Source organism: Camarhynchus parvulus, chromosome 10, assembly GCF_901933205.1.
Source record: "Camarhynchus parvulus chromosome 10, STF_HiC, whole genome shotgun sequence".
Classification (NCBI taxonomy): domain Eukaryota; kingdom Metazoa; phylum Chordata; class Aves; order Passeriformes; family Thraupidae; genus Camarhynchus; species Camarhynchus parvulus.
In genome coordinates this window covers 4,788,450-4,806,276 of record NC_044580.1, presented here as the reverse complement: position 1 = coordinate 4,806,276, position 17,827 = coordinate 4,788,450, and the positions used below count along the sequence as shown (strand labels likewise).

General features: G+C 42.6%; 2 protein-coding genes across 5 annotated transcripts; both read left to right on the top strand.

Moving 5' to 3' along the window:
- Positions 1 to 1,248: 1,248 nt before the first annotated feature.
- Positions 1,249 to 6,437, top strand: HYKK (hydroxylysine kinase). 3 transcript variants are annotated; one of them, XM_030955373.1, is made up of 6 exons: positions 1,249 to 1,471; positions 1,580 to 1,659; positions 1,955 to 2,292; positions 3,022 to 3,164; positions 5,000 to 5,183; positions 5,724 to 6,435. In XM_030955373.1, the coding sequence occupies exons 3-6, from the start codon at positions 1,962 to 1,964 to the stop codon at positions 6,185 to 6,187; spliced, it is 1,122 nt and encodes a 373-aa protein (XP_030811233.1). In that variant the 5' UTR covers positions 1,249 to 1,471; positions 1,580 to 1,659; positions 1,955 to 1,961; the 3' UTR covers positions 6,188 to 6,435. The 3 variants fall into 3 exon arrangements, with proteins under 3 accessions (XP_030811233.1, XP_030811234.1, XP_030811232.1); XM_030955374.1 differs by lacking the exons at positions 1,249 to 1,471; positions 1,580 to 1,659 and having other exon boundaries at positions 1,677 to 2,127; positions 5,724 to 6,437; XM_030955372.1 differs by lacking the exons at positions 1,249 to 1,471; positions 1,580 to 1,659 and having other exon boundaries at positions 1,677 to 2,292; positions 5,724 to 6,436.
- Positions 6,438 to 6,955: 518 nt separating this feature from the next.
- Positions 6,956 to 15,451, top strand: PSMA4 (proteasome 20S subunit alpha 4). 2 transcript variants are annotated; one of them, XM_030955411.1, is made up of 9 exons: positions 6,956 to 7,081; positions 7,279 to 7,356; positions 7,573 to 7,615; positions 8,359 to 8,521; positions 9,845 to 9,922; positions 10,154 to 10,242; positions 11,079 to 11,209; positions 11,421 to 11,544; positions 11,983 to 15,451. In XM_030955411.1, the coding sequence occupies exons 2-9, from the start codon at positions 7,354 to 7,356 to the stop codon at positions 12,135 to 12,137; spliced, it is 786 nt and encodes a 261-aa protein (XP_030811271.1). In that variant the 5' UTR covers positions 6,956 to 7,081; positions 7,279 to 7,353; the 3' UTR covers positions 12,138 to 15,451. The 2 variants fall into 2 exon arrangements, with proteins under 2 accessions (XP_030811271.1, XP_030811272.1); XM_030955412.1 differs by lacking the exon at positions 6,956 to 7,081 and having other exon boundaries at positions 7,174 to 7,356.
- The last annotated feature ends 2,376 nt before the right edge of the window (positions 15,452 to 17,827 follow it).

Here is a 17,827-nt window from a genome sequence, read left to right as displayed (position 1 = left end):
CCCTCACTTTCAGCACAGGCATTAGACTGGAGTTCAACTCACGGACGCTAAATTATTCAAGTCTATCTTTCTTCAGATAATAAGGCCAAAGTACAACCTTCAAACTCTGCCTTGCCTCACAACCACAGCGAGCTTCCCCCAGAGTAGCAGGCAGGCAGGAGAAGCACAGAAGTTTATGGGTCTTTGCTTTTGCAGTTAATTCTGCCAACTGAAGCAAGAGTAAGTAGTACAGCTCTGCAAACTGCATTGTAATCTTGTTTGCAGAGCTCAGGAGCACATTTCTGTAACCAACTATGTGAAACACAGCAAGAATGCTTTCCCACTGTACGGATTTTACTCAAATGAGCTAAAGCTTCAGGGCCTCAGAAATCAGGAGAGGGAACCCTAAATATTTCACAGAGCTCTATTCTTTGTGGAAAAAAGCATTAATTTTGTGAGTTCTAGTGAGAAGGGTCAGTCAATTACTTTTATTAACATCTGTTCTGAAATTGGAGAGAAAATCTTGGGGAAATAGTTTCCATTTTCTAAATTCCCTATTTGATTAAAACAAGCATTTGATAAGATAATGTTTTCAATTTTGGGTCCCTAATATTGCAAACAATACTGAAATTTTGTGATAGAGGATTTTTAACTGATTTACTTAAGATGCTTTAGGTGTTGTTTGGGTTTTGGGGGGAGGGGGTTTGTTGGATGTTCTTCAGCATGTCTTTCCTAAATTCCCTTTTCTTCAGGTTCCTAATTCTGTCATAGCAGGACATCAACTACAGCAGATTGCCTTTTTTTCATTAGGAGTTTCAGAAGATATTTCTATATTAATCTTAAGGTTTGTCAATATTTTCATTAAGGGTCAAATTTTCTAGGACTAGACCTATTGTCCCAGTAAAAAGTTTCTCTGGGACAGTCCAAAGGACATCCTGAGCAAGATGCCTCAGATTTGTTATATATATTTATATGTGGTCTTCAGTCTAAGCATTTGGCAGAGATTTTGATGTGGTGTGATGATAAAAGGGTTTAAAGAAAAGAATAAAACGGACGTCTTCCCTCCTGCCCACTGCGGGCGCAGGGTTTTTAAGCGTTTTGCCTTTGTGACAGGAAGTCGTAGCTTTCCTCCCCTCTCGTGCCGCGGGAAAACAAAGCCCACGGCCTGGGGCAGCGCTGCTGCGCCGCGGGGAGGCTCCGGCGCCGCTGCCCGCGGCCGGGAGGCGCGGCCGGGCCCGGGTGCAGCGCGGGAGCCCCGGCCCCCTGGGCGCGCTCGGAGCGGGCGCAGCCCCGCGGAGCACGGGGCGCTCCGGAGCCAGCGGGGCAGGCGGGGCCGGGCCCCCGGCTGCTGACGGCCGCTTCTGCAGCTCCTCGGCCTCCCCCGGCTGGGCAAAGGTTGGCGCGGCTCCCAACGAGTCCAAGGGTTGCGCTTGTCTGGGGAGACTCGAGATTCCTGCAGCGGGGCAGGCGAGAGGCGAGCGAGCGTCTGCAGGTTTGTGCTGCCTTTCTTAGCGCAGGAATTTGCAAGGCCGTGACCAAGCAGAAAGAATTAATCTGCTTTAACGTTATGATTTACTAAAATAATTCTTGCCTTTTGCAGGCACGAACTGAAGACCCCCGGATCAGGGATTCAGTAACTCTGCTGCTGAGGGAGTTATTCCTACCTCTCAACAATACCAGGTTAGGCTGCTGCTAGACATGAGAATAAAAGCTTGGTTAATAAGCTCTTCATGTCTGCTATTCTGAACAGATTGAGTGCATCTCTCTAGCAGTCTTTCTTTGGAGGGGTTGCAGCCTAAGTACTTGATAAGCTATGATGTAAGAAACCTGAGCTGGCACAGGGGGTTGGTTTTCTTTGCTTGTTTAATAAATGAAGGAAAGTCTTCTCCAGTAGCTGAATGTATTTTGTTGCAGTAATTACTGCTTCTGGTGTCAGAATACAGATCAGATCATCCAGCTTTTCTTTTTTTCCTAGAGACACAATGTCTTCTGGAAATGACTGTCAACCCCAGACCTTGACCAAACCTGCTTTTGATGAGAGAGAGGCAGCTGAATTGGTGGACAAGGTGTTTGGGTTGAAGATATCTTGGATCAGGTCACTCCCCAGCTATGATGATCAGAACTTCCATGTGCGTGTCTCAGCTGAAGGTGCTGATGAGTATGTCCTCAAAATCACCAATTCAGCAGACAGCCAGGAGCCTGACCTCATTGAAGTGCAGACCCAGGCCATGATGTTTCTCAGTGCTGAAGGCTTCCCTTCAGCTACTCCTTATCTGACAAAAGATGGTAACATAATGTCTCTGGAATCGGGAGGTGAGCCACTGTGGGCACCTTTCCTGCCCCACTCTCACCCTTAGCTGGCTGTAGCTTGCCGTATGGCGTACCATGTGTATGCTAAAGGGAACTCTAGGCTTGTGTTTGAATACTAGGGATATGCATCAGGTGACCTGTATTCCAGCCATAATAGTCCAAAGTTAAAATACTAGAAGCAAAGTAACTCAGAGAGAGTAATAATTAACTAGGAAAACACTCAGGAAAACACTTCAGCTTAAGGAATTGGAGAAAACATTTATCTGACGTGTGCCCACGCACAGGAAAAGTTAAAAATGCCTCATTGACTATGTGCTGCTTGAAGTTATTTGCCTTCAGAGTGGTGTAAAATACAGTTCTAGCCCATCTCTGAAGCCAGAATAAATTGCTTTAACAGTGCTTGGAAGAAAAATTGTGTTGGCATTTAGCTTTTACTGTCACTGTAACTTCTGAACAACATTTGGGATTCCTGAGACCTGTTCTGCTGCAAAACTTTATGTGGATGTGTGTGCGCACTGGAGCAACCCTGCCTAGTGCTGAGTTTTTCTCAGCATAGATTTTTAAAGTGTGTTAAGGTTTGTACATTATTACACAACATTCTGGTAAATCAAATCTTTGCATTTTTATGAGCTACATCTGACAACTTCTACAGTGGGATACACCTTTTTTGCCTCTTGCATTACCTGTTACTCAGCACACATCAGCGTGACTGACTGCATCTCTCCTTGTCAGGTACTGGACTTGGGAGCAAGAAGTACATGGTCAGGCTGCTGACTTACCTGCCAGGCACACCAGTAGCAAAAATCACTACCAATGCTCAGATTCTGTATGAGATTGGGAGGCTCGCTGCCAGCGTGGATAAAGTGCTCTCAGAGGTGAGTTCTCGTGCTTTAGCCTCGCACTTCTCTCTCACTCCCTGTCTCTTCAGCATTTGCTCACATGCTTGCTGCCTGCTTTCAGACCTGCAAAATGCAACTTGGTGACTGCAGGTGTCAGTGACTCATGGCTCAGCCTCCAAGCTGGCTAAAGCCTTTCCCCAAGTACATGACAAGTGACTGGTACTGGTGATCCTCCTGCAATGCATTTTTGTACCATGAATAGGGAGATAAGGAGTTCTTTTTATGTATGCAAAGCTCACCTGGTAATGTTTCAAACCTGGCAAATAAAGGAGAGTGAACTCTAGGATGTTCAAATTAGAAGAACAGAACACCAAGCTTGTTCTAAAGGATTTTTGTGTAGTGCTCAGCTGGCTGATCTATTATTTTGAATTCCTTTTGACTTGCTGACTTTCTTCTCTTCATTAGCACTGTGACCATTTCACACTGATACCCTCCCTACAGTGCCAGCTGTGCCAGCAGAGATCTCTGACACTCTCATTTGCACCACTTCCACTCAGTCTTAATGCAAACTAAGTTCTTTACCCTGTAGTTACACCGGATAATAAAGCTGATCAATCAGCCAGTACTGAGTTTGATGCATGAAAGACCTCACATTATTCATTAACCTTTCATTAACCTTTCCTTCTCATGTTCTGGCTACCAGCTTCAGACAGTTATGAACTGTGAATTGCCAGTTTTACTAAGCACATTCTTAAATTACATGAGCATTTTTAATTGTGAAAGATAACTTACTGTTGCCTTCTGACACACTGGTCACATCTTAAAATGTGGTTAAAATAAGCTAGTCTCAAAATATGCTGTGACTGATCCTGCTAAGGAGGAAGTAGTTAATGAGAAGAAATTCTGATAGAAAAGGCTCTTTATTCCCTTAACACACAGATTATCATCCACCAAGGTGTTTTAGGCTTGATCTTGTTTTTCACTTGTTCATACACCGTCAACTTTTGAATGTCATTTAGTGATCTTTAAGAGCCTTAATTTCAAACATAGTTACTGTAGTTTTTTTTCTTAAAAGGAAGCCAGCTACTCTTGTGGGAAGTTGGTTTTGTTTTTTTTTAATTTGCCCTATGCACTGATGCAGTCTGGCCCAGAGGTCACCTTAATAAGTATTTGAGGAGTCCAAGATAAGCATGAGCTGTGTAGTGGGAGAGATGCTTTTCCTCTTTGAATGTCACTTTCCAAACCATCCCTCCATTTGCTAGGGAGAGAGGGGTTAAGGACCTTGTATGTTTAAAGTAGGGAGGCCTGCATGTACAAAAGCAAATTTTCATAAGCACAAAGCCATGGTCAGTGTCTCCATAAGCTACTGTGCTCAGGATTTTCCACACACCAGCTGTTCCTAAGGCTTGTCCCCCAAAGGTCCCACCTTTAAAAGCACAGAGTGTGCCTGCTCTCCCAGCATGCTGGCAGGTTTGTGTCTCTGCTGCTCTCACAGCTTTCTGCAGCACCAGCTGTGCAGGCTGAGCTCTGCCAGAGCAGGACTCCGGCCTTGGCAGAGGCTCAAAGTTGCTACTCTGTCACCCTATGGACAGTTACCAGCATTTTTACATTATTCAAATGACTCAAGGTAATCTTTGTACCGAAAACATGGGGAAAAACCATTCAGGCTGTATGTAGATATTAAGATGCTTGCTTTAATCATTCTTCAGGTTATTCTTTTACTTGATATAAAACAACAGTCCAACTCATCGTGCTTTTCAGTGAGTCTTATTAGAAACCTGTTAAAATTAATAGGCGTTTTGAATCAAGCCCTTTAATCATAAAGTCTGCAATTTTTCTTATGCCTATATTATTGTGTGCTTTTTCCAAAGAAATTCCAGCATCCATCAGTAAAAAGTCTGCGTCGAGGTCAGTTCATTTGGAATCTGGCAAATGTTCCTCTTCTAGATCAGTACATTTATGCCTTGGGCCAGAACAAATACCGTGCAGTGGTGGAGCAAGTTATTGAGCAGTTCGAAGGCAAAGTAATACCCAAGCTAAGCAGTTTCCGAGCCTGTGAGTATTTTATTCTCATTGTAATTATGTTGAACTGAGACACAGAAATTTCATACAGGAGGTTGGCTCTGTAGAGAAGGAAAACAAAAGCAAGCAAAAAAAGTAAATCTCCTTTCCCTAGCCTAGACATGGACACAGCACAGAGTAAGCCAAGAGGAATGTTCTGTCCAGTCAGGGTCAGTTCTTTCTTTTTCTGATGAGTTTCCTCCCAGTTAAGTTTATGATTTTCATATTGTTATATCAGCTTATTAAATATACATGGAGTACAGTGCTACCTTTCATAAAGGCTGAAATAAGTACTTAATCCAAATTTTGGAATTCAAATGACTTTGATATTGATGGGGATGTGACAGTTCTATAGTTGCTGCTGTTGGTTATCTGGCAGTGCAGCAGAGCTTCATGGGAAGCAGTAAAGGTGTGACAGGCAGCAGGGGACTAGTGTGGTTTTGTAGCTGAGTGTTGGTTTGACATGCATCTTCCCAAAGCTGCTTCAGCTGTTTAATAATTATTAAATACTGTTTCTATTTCTTCTGTGTTTAGGTATCAATCATGGAGACCTTAATGACCACAACATTCTAGTAGACTCCTGTTCTACTTCCTTGGAGAATCCCCAGTACAGAGTTTCTGGCATCCTGGACTTCAGCGACATGAGTTATGGATATTACGTGTTTGAGGTTGCGATAGCCATCATGTACATGATGATTGAGAGCCCAGACCCTCTGAGTGTTGGGGGACATGTTCTTGCAGGGTTTGAGAGCATCCTGCCGCTCACTGCTGAGGAGAGAGGTGCCCTCTTTCTCCTGGTGAGTGGCAGGTTTGCACAGTCCCTCGTCATCGCTGCCCACACGGCTCTTCTGTACCCAGAGAACAAGGAGTACCTCACGATCACGGCAAAAACTGGCTGGAAACACTTAATGACAATGTTCGAGGTGGGCCAGGAAGCTGTGGAGAAGAAGTGGTTTGAGACTGCCCAGGCGTACACGCACCACACACCTGCCCCGTAGGTCCGCGGCTGCTGAGGTACTGGGGGTGACCCCGCACTGAATAAAGCAGTAAAGGCGGCGCTGTCTGAGCTGCGTGGGGCGCGTCCGCGGGCAGGGCGGGACCCGGCTCATTTCCCCGGGAGAGAAAACCATTGCCGCCCCCACGGCGGGCACAGGGCTGTGGCCATTACCGCCCTCACAGCGGGGGAAGGGTATGTGACCATTTGGCACCCGCATGGCAGGAGCGGGGCTCTTTCCCGCCCTCACGGCAGGAGTGCGCTGTGACCGTTACCGGCCCTCACGGCAGGAGTGCGCTGTGACCATTACCGGCCCTCGCGGCAGGGGTGCGCTGTGACCGTTACCGGCCCTCGCGGCAGGGGTGCGCTGTGACCGTTACCGGCCCTCGCGGCAGGAGTGCGCTGTGACCGGTACCGGCCCTCACGGCAGGAGTGCGCTGTGACCGTTACCGGCCCTCGCGGCAGGGGTGCGCTGTGACCGGTACCGGCCCTCACGCCGGGGTGCGCTGTGACTGGTACCGCCCCTCGCACGCCGGGGTGCGCTGTGACCGTTACCGGCCCTCACGCCGGGGTGCGCTGTGACCGGTACCGCCCCTCGCACGCCGGGGTGCGCTGTGACCGGTACCGCCCCTCGCACGCCGGGCGGGGCCGTTTCCCGCCCATTTCGGCGGAGCCCGGGCACGCTCACGTGACACTGCGGGTGACGCGCGCCAGCGCCGCCCCCGGCGGCGGGAAAGGGCGCAGGCCCCGCCCCAGGCCGGCACGCGGCACTGCGCAGGCGCGGCAGCCATTTCCGACGCGGCGGTGAAGGTTCGGGCGCGGCCGCAGCGCCCGGTTCCTGCCCGCCGGCTGGGCCTCGCCGCCCCCCGCCCCGCCCAGCGGTTGCCTCCGGCCCGCCGTGAGTGAGGACGGGCAGTGGGTGGGCAGTGGGGCGCGGGACGCGTCTCTGCGCGGCGCGGGAGGTGGCGCGGCCCTCGCGTTCTGCCGCGCTGAGGATGACTGTGCAGTGCGGGCGCGGGCGGCAGCGCCCCCTGGGGCCGTGCCGGGGGCGCTCCGTGCCGGTTCCCGGTTCACGTGCCCTGTGCTCTCTCGCAGGCCCGGTGCCGGTTCCCGTGCCCTGTGCTCTCCTGCCGGCGCGCTGCCCTCTGCCCCTGGCGCGTCCCCGGCACCATGGTGAGTGACCCGCCTTCCCCGGAGCTTTGCTGAGCCGCGGGTGCTGCCGAGTCACGGCCCGGGCGGGGGCGGCGGGCGGCGGTCACAATGCAGGGGCCGGGCTGCGGGCAGCAGTGAGCAGCCCGAGGTCACCGAATGGCTGGGTCTGTTATATAGGGGTTCTATGGCGTCGGTGACAAGAGACTGGTGATACTTACTGAGCTATTCTTTTTACAGTCTCGAAGATATGACTCCAGAACTACCATATTTTCTCCGGAAGGTATTTTTTTAACCTGACACTTTCAAGTCAACTCTGACTGTTCTGTCTTCTCGAAACTATCAAAACACTTGCACGAAGGGTGGTTGTTAGTAGCATGTTTCTCTCTTGAATATGAATTACAGATATCATATTGCCCACACCCAGTTCTGTATGGACAGAAAGGGTCCAAAGTGGACACTTTCAAATTCATTCTGATTGAAGCAATAATGAGACTGAGTCCTCTTAGTGAGTAGTATCACGTGCCATATTTTTGAAATAACCATTTCTCTCTCATTTGAGCATGGTTAGATTTTGTCACTGTCCCCTGAGAATGTCCTCTGTCCTGTGGGTGCAGTCACGCCTTTCCTCGTTATTCTTGTACATGCTGAAACAAGTATGTACAAACCATGTTTTCCTACTTCTTAGATGGGAAGAACCCAAGAAATCCAGTTTCTTTGTTTACTGAAAAATTGTCTTGGGTTATTCTACTGCAGCACGGAGTTCTTTATTTTTTTTTCTAGAAAGGTGGGGTTTTTTTATAGAAAGGGGTTTTTTTCCCCAGTGGCCATGTCCAATATTACCTTATTTTCCTTCTCTATTTCTTCCTCCTTTTCAGCCAATTAATTTACAATTGACTGGTAAGAGACTGAAGAAGTAGATGGGACAATGAGCACTTGTCAGATTCTTGTAATTTTCGGTCACCTTGTGCAGTTGGTCTTGTGCAGTGTCATTTTTTGATGACAGGAGTTCCAATCCTTTCCCAGGTCGCCTGTACCAGGTTGAGTATGCCATGGAGGCCATTGGCCACGCGGGCACTTGCCTGGGAATTCTAGCAAACGATGGAGTTCTGCTGGCAGCAGAGCGGCGCAACATTCACAAGCTTCTCGATGAAGTGTTTTTCTCAGAGAAAATATACAAACTTAATGAGTAAGTTGAAATGGTGATTAAATGTCCTGTGATGTTATTAACAACAAAGTGCTGATTAGCACATAACCTGGTCTTATTTTATTTGAAGTGTTAATAATCTTTTTGTTTGGTGTTTTAGACAAGTATGACTATTCTGTCATTGTTCACTTTAGTAGTTCCCCTTCTAAAGTAGAAGTATTGCTGGTGTTTTATTTTAATCTCCAGGAGAATTTTCTAGGTGGAATAGCCTGTTTGTTGGTATTACACCATACAAGGTAATGGTACTGTAGCAGTTAAGAAAACTGGGCAGTCTCAGCTTTACAAAATACCATTAGAGGGCAGAATAAAGAGTGCACACAAAAATTACCACGCTATTTCAGCTCCTTTTCCGCATCTGTTTTTCTTTGGTGGCTTGGAAAGTCTGAGGTAACTGTGTAAAATGTGCCTTGGGCTTCTTTGCCACAGTTGTAGCAGAGATGAAACGTCTGTCTGTTATCATTTTCATTCTAGCTCCTGGAAGTTAAATTTGTGATGTCAGAGCAAAGAGTTTTATGGATTATGCTTTTTTGTTGCAAGGGAGGTGTAGAGCTTCATCCTTGACAAAAGCTGCAAAGGAACACAGAGTTTTCCATCTTGTTTGCCTCCTATTCCATGGTGATCTTGAAAGCACCTGGAATGGTATGGAGTACTGGATTTTCAAGGAGGCAGTGTAACAGCACGCTGGAGTAGTCACCTAGAACAGCCCTTCCATCTTTTGGAAAATTCCTAATTTCACAAATCTTTTCTGTGTAGCAGAAGGTTTGTAGCACATCAGATTGAGCTAAAGAGATAATAAATTAAGATCCAACAAAACAATCAAGGATTGAAGTGCTTATTTTTGTTAGGGTCCTACCAAGACCACAAAGTTTCAGTTACACAGATGCCACATGTCAGCCAGCAGCTCCCACTGAAGGCCTGTCACATCTGTGTGCCTCCTTCAGTGTTGAGGTGTGCTGTGTCTGGTGGCCTCCTGAGAGGCACCTGTATGTATGTGCCTAATGGCTCTTGTAAAACCCCTCAAAACTTCATCATCCTTGGCACGACACTCTTCTCAGAACTGTCTGTATAACTAACATACTGACTTACTGACTTTGGCTCTCCACTTCTACTCTTAGCAAATGGTTACTGATATTTTTGGTGCACCCTGAAGGCAGGAGCTGATGAACCCATTTTGTATGGCAGCTGTGTAGCTTTGATGAGAAAAGCCCAACAGCAGAGCAGGTGCTCTGCTTGAACCTCTGTATGAAGATGTGAGTTGGTTGGAGATTGACAGGAATTCAGTTAATTTGTATGCTTTTCTTGCAGGGATATGGCGTGCAGCGTTGCAGGAATAACTTCAGATGCCAATGTTCTAACAAATGAGCTGAGACTGATTGCACAGAGGTAGGTCTGCTGACAGCCAACATTGTTTTACTCACCTGTGCTGCCACATTCAGCTCTCTTTATGCATTAGATCAGAATGAACATGCATTTAGTAGATCAGAAACAGGTTGAAATAGAACAGCTAGATCACAGATGCTCTTAACTTGGGAACTTGTTTCCTCTTAAATGTTGTACAGGATATGGCCAGCAAAACAAGTTTTGAAAACTGTTTTTTTTTCTCTTTGATATTAGGTATTTGTTACAGTATCAAGAGCCCATTCCTTGTGAACAACTAGTAACAGCACTGTGTGATATCAAGCAGGCTTATACACAGTTTGGAGGTAATGAAGTGTGATGGATCATTGTGTTACTAAATGTCTCAAGAACAATTCTCTTACATAATGTGAAGGATCTAAGTCTGTGGACAGTTCTACTGAATTCTCTGAAAAAGTTATACTTAGGAAAAAAATAGCCTAATTTAATAGGGGAATGGGTAGTCATGGTTACTGTTTTTTGCTTCTGTGGCTTCTGCTTTTTATGGCTTGAGAAATTGATGGCTGAGATGCTGGCTCATTGCATAGAATGCCTTGAGTGCTCTTGCATTTAATGAATGCCATCAAAAGACCAGCCAAGAATTGTTTAGGCAACCTTTCAACATTTTGAGCCCATCCAGCATAATGGCACAATGAAGCAAAACCAAGGCTGTATGTAGGGGTATCAGTGGCTCAAGCAACATGTTTGAAAATGATATTGTAAGTAGCGTTCCTTAGTATGTGAACTGATGATTGTGTTGTTTTATTGTTTTACATATATGTAGTGAGAGAGAATTACCTTTTAAACTACCTGGCTTTTGACATTGCTAAGTTAAATGCTTTAACAGCTAAGCTACATACTTGAAATACTACATTTTGATTTAAAGTTCTGAGATAGTAAATTACAATTTCATGGAGACACAAATGAACTGCTTTTAAGGCTAAATGGAATAAACCTCTGCTGCCTTCCACCCCATGACTTAGAAGGAAATGCTGGCGTGCTTATCTCAAGCAACAGAAGTGCAGAACTGTGTTAAATCCGAGTTCACAGGAATAGATTGAAAAATGAAATCAAAGAAAATAATTTTAACTCGTGACCAATCTTGTTACTAAATTTAGGTTGCTAATAGCCTTCTTTTCAACAGGAAAACGTCCTTTTGGTGTTTCATTGCTCTATATTGGCTGGGATAAGCATTATGGATTTCAGCTGTACCAAAGTGATCCTAGTGGAAATTATGGAGGGTGGAAAGCCACATGCATTGGGAATAATAGTGCTGTAAGTTCTGGTCTTTCTTCTCAAAAAGACAAGTTAAAAAGTGCAAATTGTACTGTATTAATTAAGCTGAGTTGTTGATTATTAATGCAGGAGAGATTTACAGGTAATTGTAGGAATGCTGCTAACTCATGTGTTAGTATTATCTGGCAAAACCCCACACCCCGGCTGTGTGGTTGATTGCCCAAAGTTTTAATTTCTGTGAAATTTACAGGCAGCCGTGTCAATGCTGAAGCAAGACTACAAAGAAGGGGAAATGACCTTAAAGACTGCCCTGGCATTGGCCATTAAGGTTCTAAACAAGACCATGGATGTCAGCAAGCTCTCTGCTGAGAAAGGTGAGCGTTCTCGACACGGGACGGCACCTTCTGCTTAAACAAAGGGAGCGGTGAGTGCGCATATTCCAGATGTGGCTCACTGGAGTGTCAGTTGTCACAAAAAAGGGTTTTCAGAAGATGCAGCAGTTCTCAGCCTTAGCCCAAGAGGCATTCAGCTAGCTTAGTCCAGGCTGATGGGCCCTGTTGGCCAGCTCCAGAGGTGAGGCTGCAGCTTGGGGATTGGAATGCCTGTGTGTCTGGGAGCAGAGCCCTGAGAGGAGCTGCCCTGCTGCTGTGCTGTGCTGTGCTGCAGCAGGGAGCTGGCGTGGCTGCCTCCAGCCAGGCTGCCTGGCACACGGAGCTTTGGAGCCTTCTGCCTCACTGTCACTTGTGATCTCAAACCTTGCCCTGCTGATGATTGCTCTGCCTAAACGCTGCTGTCTGTTCCATGTGTTTCAGTTGAAATTGCAACACTGACAAGAGAGAACGGAAAGACAGTAATAAGGGTTCTGAAGCAAAAGGAGGTGGAACAATTGATAAAACAACATGAGGAGGAGGAAGCAAAAGCTGAACGTGAAAAGAAGGAGAAAGAACAAAAAGAGAAGGATAAATAGAATATGAAATCAAGTGTTCTCTAGATAATAAAGGACCTGCTTCAGCAAAAGATGATCTGGATTTTTGTGCTGTAGAAGCCTTAGAGCTATGCCATGGAGGACCCAGAAGTACTTTTGATGAATCAGGTCCTTAGTCATCATTTAGATAATTAGTTTACTGCTCCTTACATTGACCAATAATTGCTTTAATTCTTGAACACTCTTTCTTTCATCTTCTATTTTTTATTATGGAATAAAATTTAAGAAGAATAGTGATGAGTGTCTTTATTTCCTCAGTAATGCCTGGATATGCACAATCTTGAGGAATTTAATTGCTTTAAACCATTAAAACAAGGTATATGCTAGTTGGTAAAGAACAAATATGGTGTTAGAATTGTTAGAATTTTGTGTGTATGTGTGGGTTTTCCTTTAAAGGTAGTGAAAAGAGCTCCTAAGTTTGAAAAGTCATTTCACAAATACAGAATTAAAGTGTGCTGGCATGCCAAGTTTTAGTTTTGGCCTATTTTGTTCTATAGCAGGCTCTGTCAAACTGATGGTCTTGCAAGCAGTAGTGTTTTAAAAATGCCCTGTAGCAAATGTGTTCAGTTTATCATAGCCTTCACAAGTGCATGTGTTTTCTAAGGAATTAATCATACAACACAAGTTATATTCACACAAACTAGAAAGACATTTTACAAAGGCCATGTGAAAATGCTTTATCTTGTCAAAGTACAAATAGGTAAGTAAAATAGTGCATGATTTTTAGGCCATGTTGACTACTTCACATTTTATCCTGAAAGGAAATTAAGATGTTTTATGTTTAGTTGAGGGTTGCTGATACTTCCCCAGTGAATTTGATTCCTTTCTCTGACACACCAGTCAAAAAAACGAACCAGTTAACCACCAATTAATTGTGCATTAATTAGGAATCATAGTCATTTTTGTCCAGCTTGCCCCACTACTGAATGCAAAAACGTATGATTGTCAGATTAGCAAAAATCTCTTCTACTTCTGAAAAAAAAGTGATTTGGAGTGAACAAAAGAAATAAAAAGTTACTGAAAATTGCTGTGTACCCATTCAGATATCGAAAGGAAAGTGAAAAGCCTGAGTGCTTAAAAGTGAGGCCTTGCTGAATTTCAAACCATAACAGCAGTGATCCAGCCCATTTGTGCCCACCCTGGATTGTATTGATCTTGTAAGGTTGGTTTGGTTTTCCTACCCCAAAGGATGTATACAGGATTTAATAGGACCATTTAAAGAAACAGAGCGAATCCATCCAGTGTTTTGTTGGTTTAATCCATCTCAGACATTTTTTACTAAAATGTACTTTGTCAACATGGCCAGAAATGACCCTTCCTCCCGACTAAACCCATTTTTGAGTTCACTGCTGTAAGAGTCACTGTGGAGAACAGAGGGAAGGAATCTGACTCAAGATGTCTGTGCTGCAGCTTGTGTAGTTGTCCTGCACTCACTCTGGCAGCCTCTGTTCAGAGAGGGGGGAGGCTGTGGGTTCTCTGCAGGACCTGCTTGGTCATTCTCTAAGCCTTGGTCAGCCCAATTGCTTTAGTCTTTAGCACTGAACTTGGATAGCACTTTGTTAATACACACATTTTATAGCTAATGAAAGTTCTACTGACTTATTTACACCTTGTGCTACAGTAGGTCTTCCAAATAACAACATAGGAATGGTATTTCATGTAACAAGTCCTGAATAGTTGCAGACAACATGCAATGGGTAATATTTAATCTCCATTATAAAGGATTGTATAAATACCTCAAGCTCCATTTTATGGAAAAATTCAGTGCTCAATCTTTCTATTTTTTGATACCATGAATGCAATATATCAGCATCTTTTGCAGATTTCTGGATCGCTGATGATGGTTACACAAGTACTTGGAAAATGCTCTAAAAGCAGCAATGCCAAAATGGAGTTTTTTCTCACTTCTCAAAGATTACTTGCAACAATATGGGATAGATTCCAGCAATGCTTTCTGTCTTCTGGGAAAGTGTTAGTGCATCTGAGATTGTGTTCATCAATGTATATAGTTCATAAAAGGCAGTTTGTTTAGTGTAATAGTGTAAGTATTATCAGATATCTTAGAATATAGACTTAGTAAAATATTTTTCTTAGAAGCATTTTTTCTAAAAAAATGGGGATAAATCATATATGCATATTTTGGTTTAAAGAATTACCAATATCATTTTCTTGCCAAACATGGCATCATTTGCTGGTAAAGGAGAACTTTTTAGATACTGTAATAATAAAAAGTTGGAATGACTTTAATAAATGTATTGAAGCATTGTAATAAGTTTTAAAAGATCTATTTATTTAAAGGTTTTGTTTGCACAAAGTGGAAGAAGTATTGTCTAATACTTCTTGAGTATAATCTTTGAACAGTAATTACCAATTTAATTTAAAAAACCATCATCTCTCCTGAGTGCCATTAATAGCTGATTGTGAGCTGAGCCTCAGTACTGCCTTGGAATAGGCAAGTAACTCTAGCTGGCAGTCATGTCCAAGATGTACAGCCAAGTTCTCCTAACCAAAATTTAATTTGGGATTAGTTTCTGCATTTGAGCCTAGGGCAGTAAGCAGATGCTGGAGATCTTTCTTTATTAGAATCTTCCTGAGCCATCTGGACACTAATGCAAGTTTCTTTCCTGTTCTTCCTAGAAATAAGAGCAGTGTTTGACTGCATTGGCCTGTTGTATTGATTCTGGCTTTGTGTGTTAAAAAAAAAAATTAAAAAAAAATCACCACCAACTGTGCCTTTTCTGGGAGTGGTTTGGGGATAAGTCGTAAGAACAGAAAAATGATTCTGGCGATACATTTGAGGTATCTTTGCTAATCAAAATGATCTTCCTGTTCTTTGTATGGTTTTTTTTGGTGTACGTAGTGTTTACATAGAGTTTACAGTGTAATACATAAGTATTTAAAATATTTAGCTATTGCTGTGGATTTAATGTTCTTTTAAAACAAGATCTTCATGTGGTGCTGTGGAAGGTGACAGATTTTTCCAGTTAGGTAAAAGTATTTACTTAATATTGTTTGCATAATAGGATGTTTGTAAACTTAAAAAACTGGTTAGCTTATATCTCACTTGAGTGCATGATTGATAGAACTTGTTAGGGCAAATATGCAAATATTCACAAATAGATTGTCCTAAGAAATTGTAATGTGGTTTGTTATTCTAAGTAGTTTAAGAGATAATGAAACTACTGCTTCTCCAATAATTACCTGTGCTGTCTCTTGCATCTGTCAGTGTTTAAAAATAGTTAGCTTGTTTTCTAGGTGACTGTATTCTGTTCAAATAAAGTCAAATTAAATTCCAAGACTGCTTCTGATATGACCTCCTTTAGGTATGCTTCCCTCTTCATCCAAATATTTTACTTGTCAGTTACAAAAGCACCTGAATTAAGAGACAACAAAAAACTCCTGATGTTAAATTTGACAGCTCCTTCTGGTTTCGTATGTATTCCTAAGGTAATTATTTATTATTTCTCTTCATAACCTTAAAATTAGGAAAATTTAAATAAAATGTGTGAAAGTTTAATAAAATGTGTTGTGAAAATGAATATAATTATTGAAAGGTGTTCAGTGGTTTCAGAGGCCTCAGGACTGTGATACATGGATAACACAGCTCAGTATACAAGACATGTAAGTCCAAGAAGCTGGTGCACTCAAATACTTCATACATGAGAGAAATCGTTTCGTTTTAGACTGGTGGAGATCCTAGGACTTATTTAAATGTCTTTCATTTTCTTTAAAGAGTGTTTTCTGCTATGTTCTTCTGCAGTAAAAATGATCCTAATTTTCAAGTTTTAATTGCAGTTATTTCTACTACAATATGAAAACCCACTCTGGATCTAAGAGTACCATTCACTAGCTTTAATCTGGAGAAAATTCAGCTTCACAAAGTTTTTAGAACATTTCTCATTTTACAAATAGAATTGAGCAGCTGGCTATTTTTATCCGGGTTTAATTTGGCATTTCGCTTTCCAGTTAAACTACTCTTCAGGGCACAGTAAAAGCTGCCATCAGCCAATTTATTGCAGATTCTCAGTACTTTAGCAGGGACCTTCAGATGTCACCTCCTGCTGACAAGGGTCCTTTGAAAGACAGCATTACTCATGTAATTGTTCAGGCTTTCACTTTATGGTAAATAGTAAACTTAACATGCTGCTGATACTATTGACATTCTGCTCCAAGTTCAAAGCAGCAGGAAAAAACATCTACTTATTTATAACTAGTGTTTTCTAAAACAGTAATAATACAACATAATTAACGTGTGCCAGATGATGCTACATAAAATATTTAGCAAAATGTTAGGCATGTAACCCAGACAGTTTAATCCTTTTATATCCCACAGCATCTGTTTTGCCTAGTTAGGACCCAGCTGCACACAAATCCACGGTTATGTAATAAAACCAGTTTCCTATGTCCTGCACACTCTAGTGGCAGCTAGGTTCAACATTGGTAACGACACATTATGGCTCTAAAATGCATCAGCTGCACTGCTCAGAAATACAGATTTTACCTGATAATCTCATGTTAAGAATACCAGGTGCAGTGTGGTAGTGAACCAGCTTCCATCAAAACTACAGAGTTGCAATTTCAGTACAAATATTGCCCGGTAATTCTTGAAGGCCTCAGAAAATAGCAGAACTAGAGTGTCACAAAAAAAAAGTGGGCATTTGTGCCCTGTTTTGGGCTAAAATATAATTTTCATTTACTATAAAATCTGGAGTTGACAACTGCATATATATAAAGCGTTTCAAAATAAGAGCATGCTGCATCCTTTACACGAATACTTTGACTGTAGAAGATATGCCATATACGAATGGATTCTTAATATATAAAATGACCATATTTACTGCAGAGCATTCAAATCAATACAGCCTGTCACTAGAAGTGTGCTGGAAGAAACTCCTGTGTAAGCAGCCTTTTGTGTGTGCTTGTACAGCCTGCATTATGTCTTGCACAGACATGCACAACCCAAATATGGCTGCAGGGAAAGATAATACAGAAAAACATGAGCCTAAAAATTAAGAAAGGGATTGAAATGCTCCAGTATTTTGTTTTGGTCATTGAAAAGATTCACTGATTACACAGAGAGATGCAGTTTTTCTGTAAAATAACTGGTATAAAAGAATTTTGAAGATCAACAACATGATTAATGAAATTGCTGTTTGGGTAGTGCTCATTTTAGAAAGGTATAAAGTTGCTAAAATCATTCGAGTTAAATAAGGACTATTTTCCTGAGGAATGCAGTATCTAGCACTTTTCATGTACAAGCTGATAAACACGGTAAAGTCATTTAGCCCTTCTTTCCAGGTCTTTTCTATGAAATACTAAACACTGTCTTAGATGTAATAAATGTGTTATTGCCAGCTGCTTCTATTTTTTTGGCAATGTGTCCACTATACATTTAGGAAAAATCACTGATTAAATTTCACAATGTGTGTGTTGGAAGTTGTCTTTTGTAACAGATTTTATTTATCTGATACAGAAAAAAGTGATGTTTTGTACAGAGTATTTATTATATATGTTGTATATCTGTAATATACCTAAAGATGTGGAAATATCCTATGTCTTTTTAGCTTGCGTTAATCTATTTTAGATTAAAAGTTCCAAAATATTCTAAATTAGAAACTTTTAAAAATCGTACTGATTTAGAAACTTACAAAAAAACCCTACCGAGTCTTTCA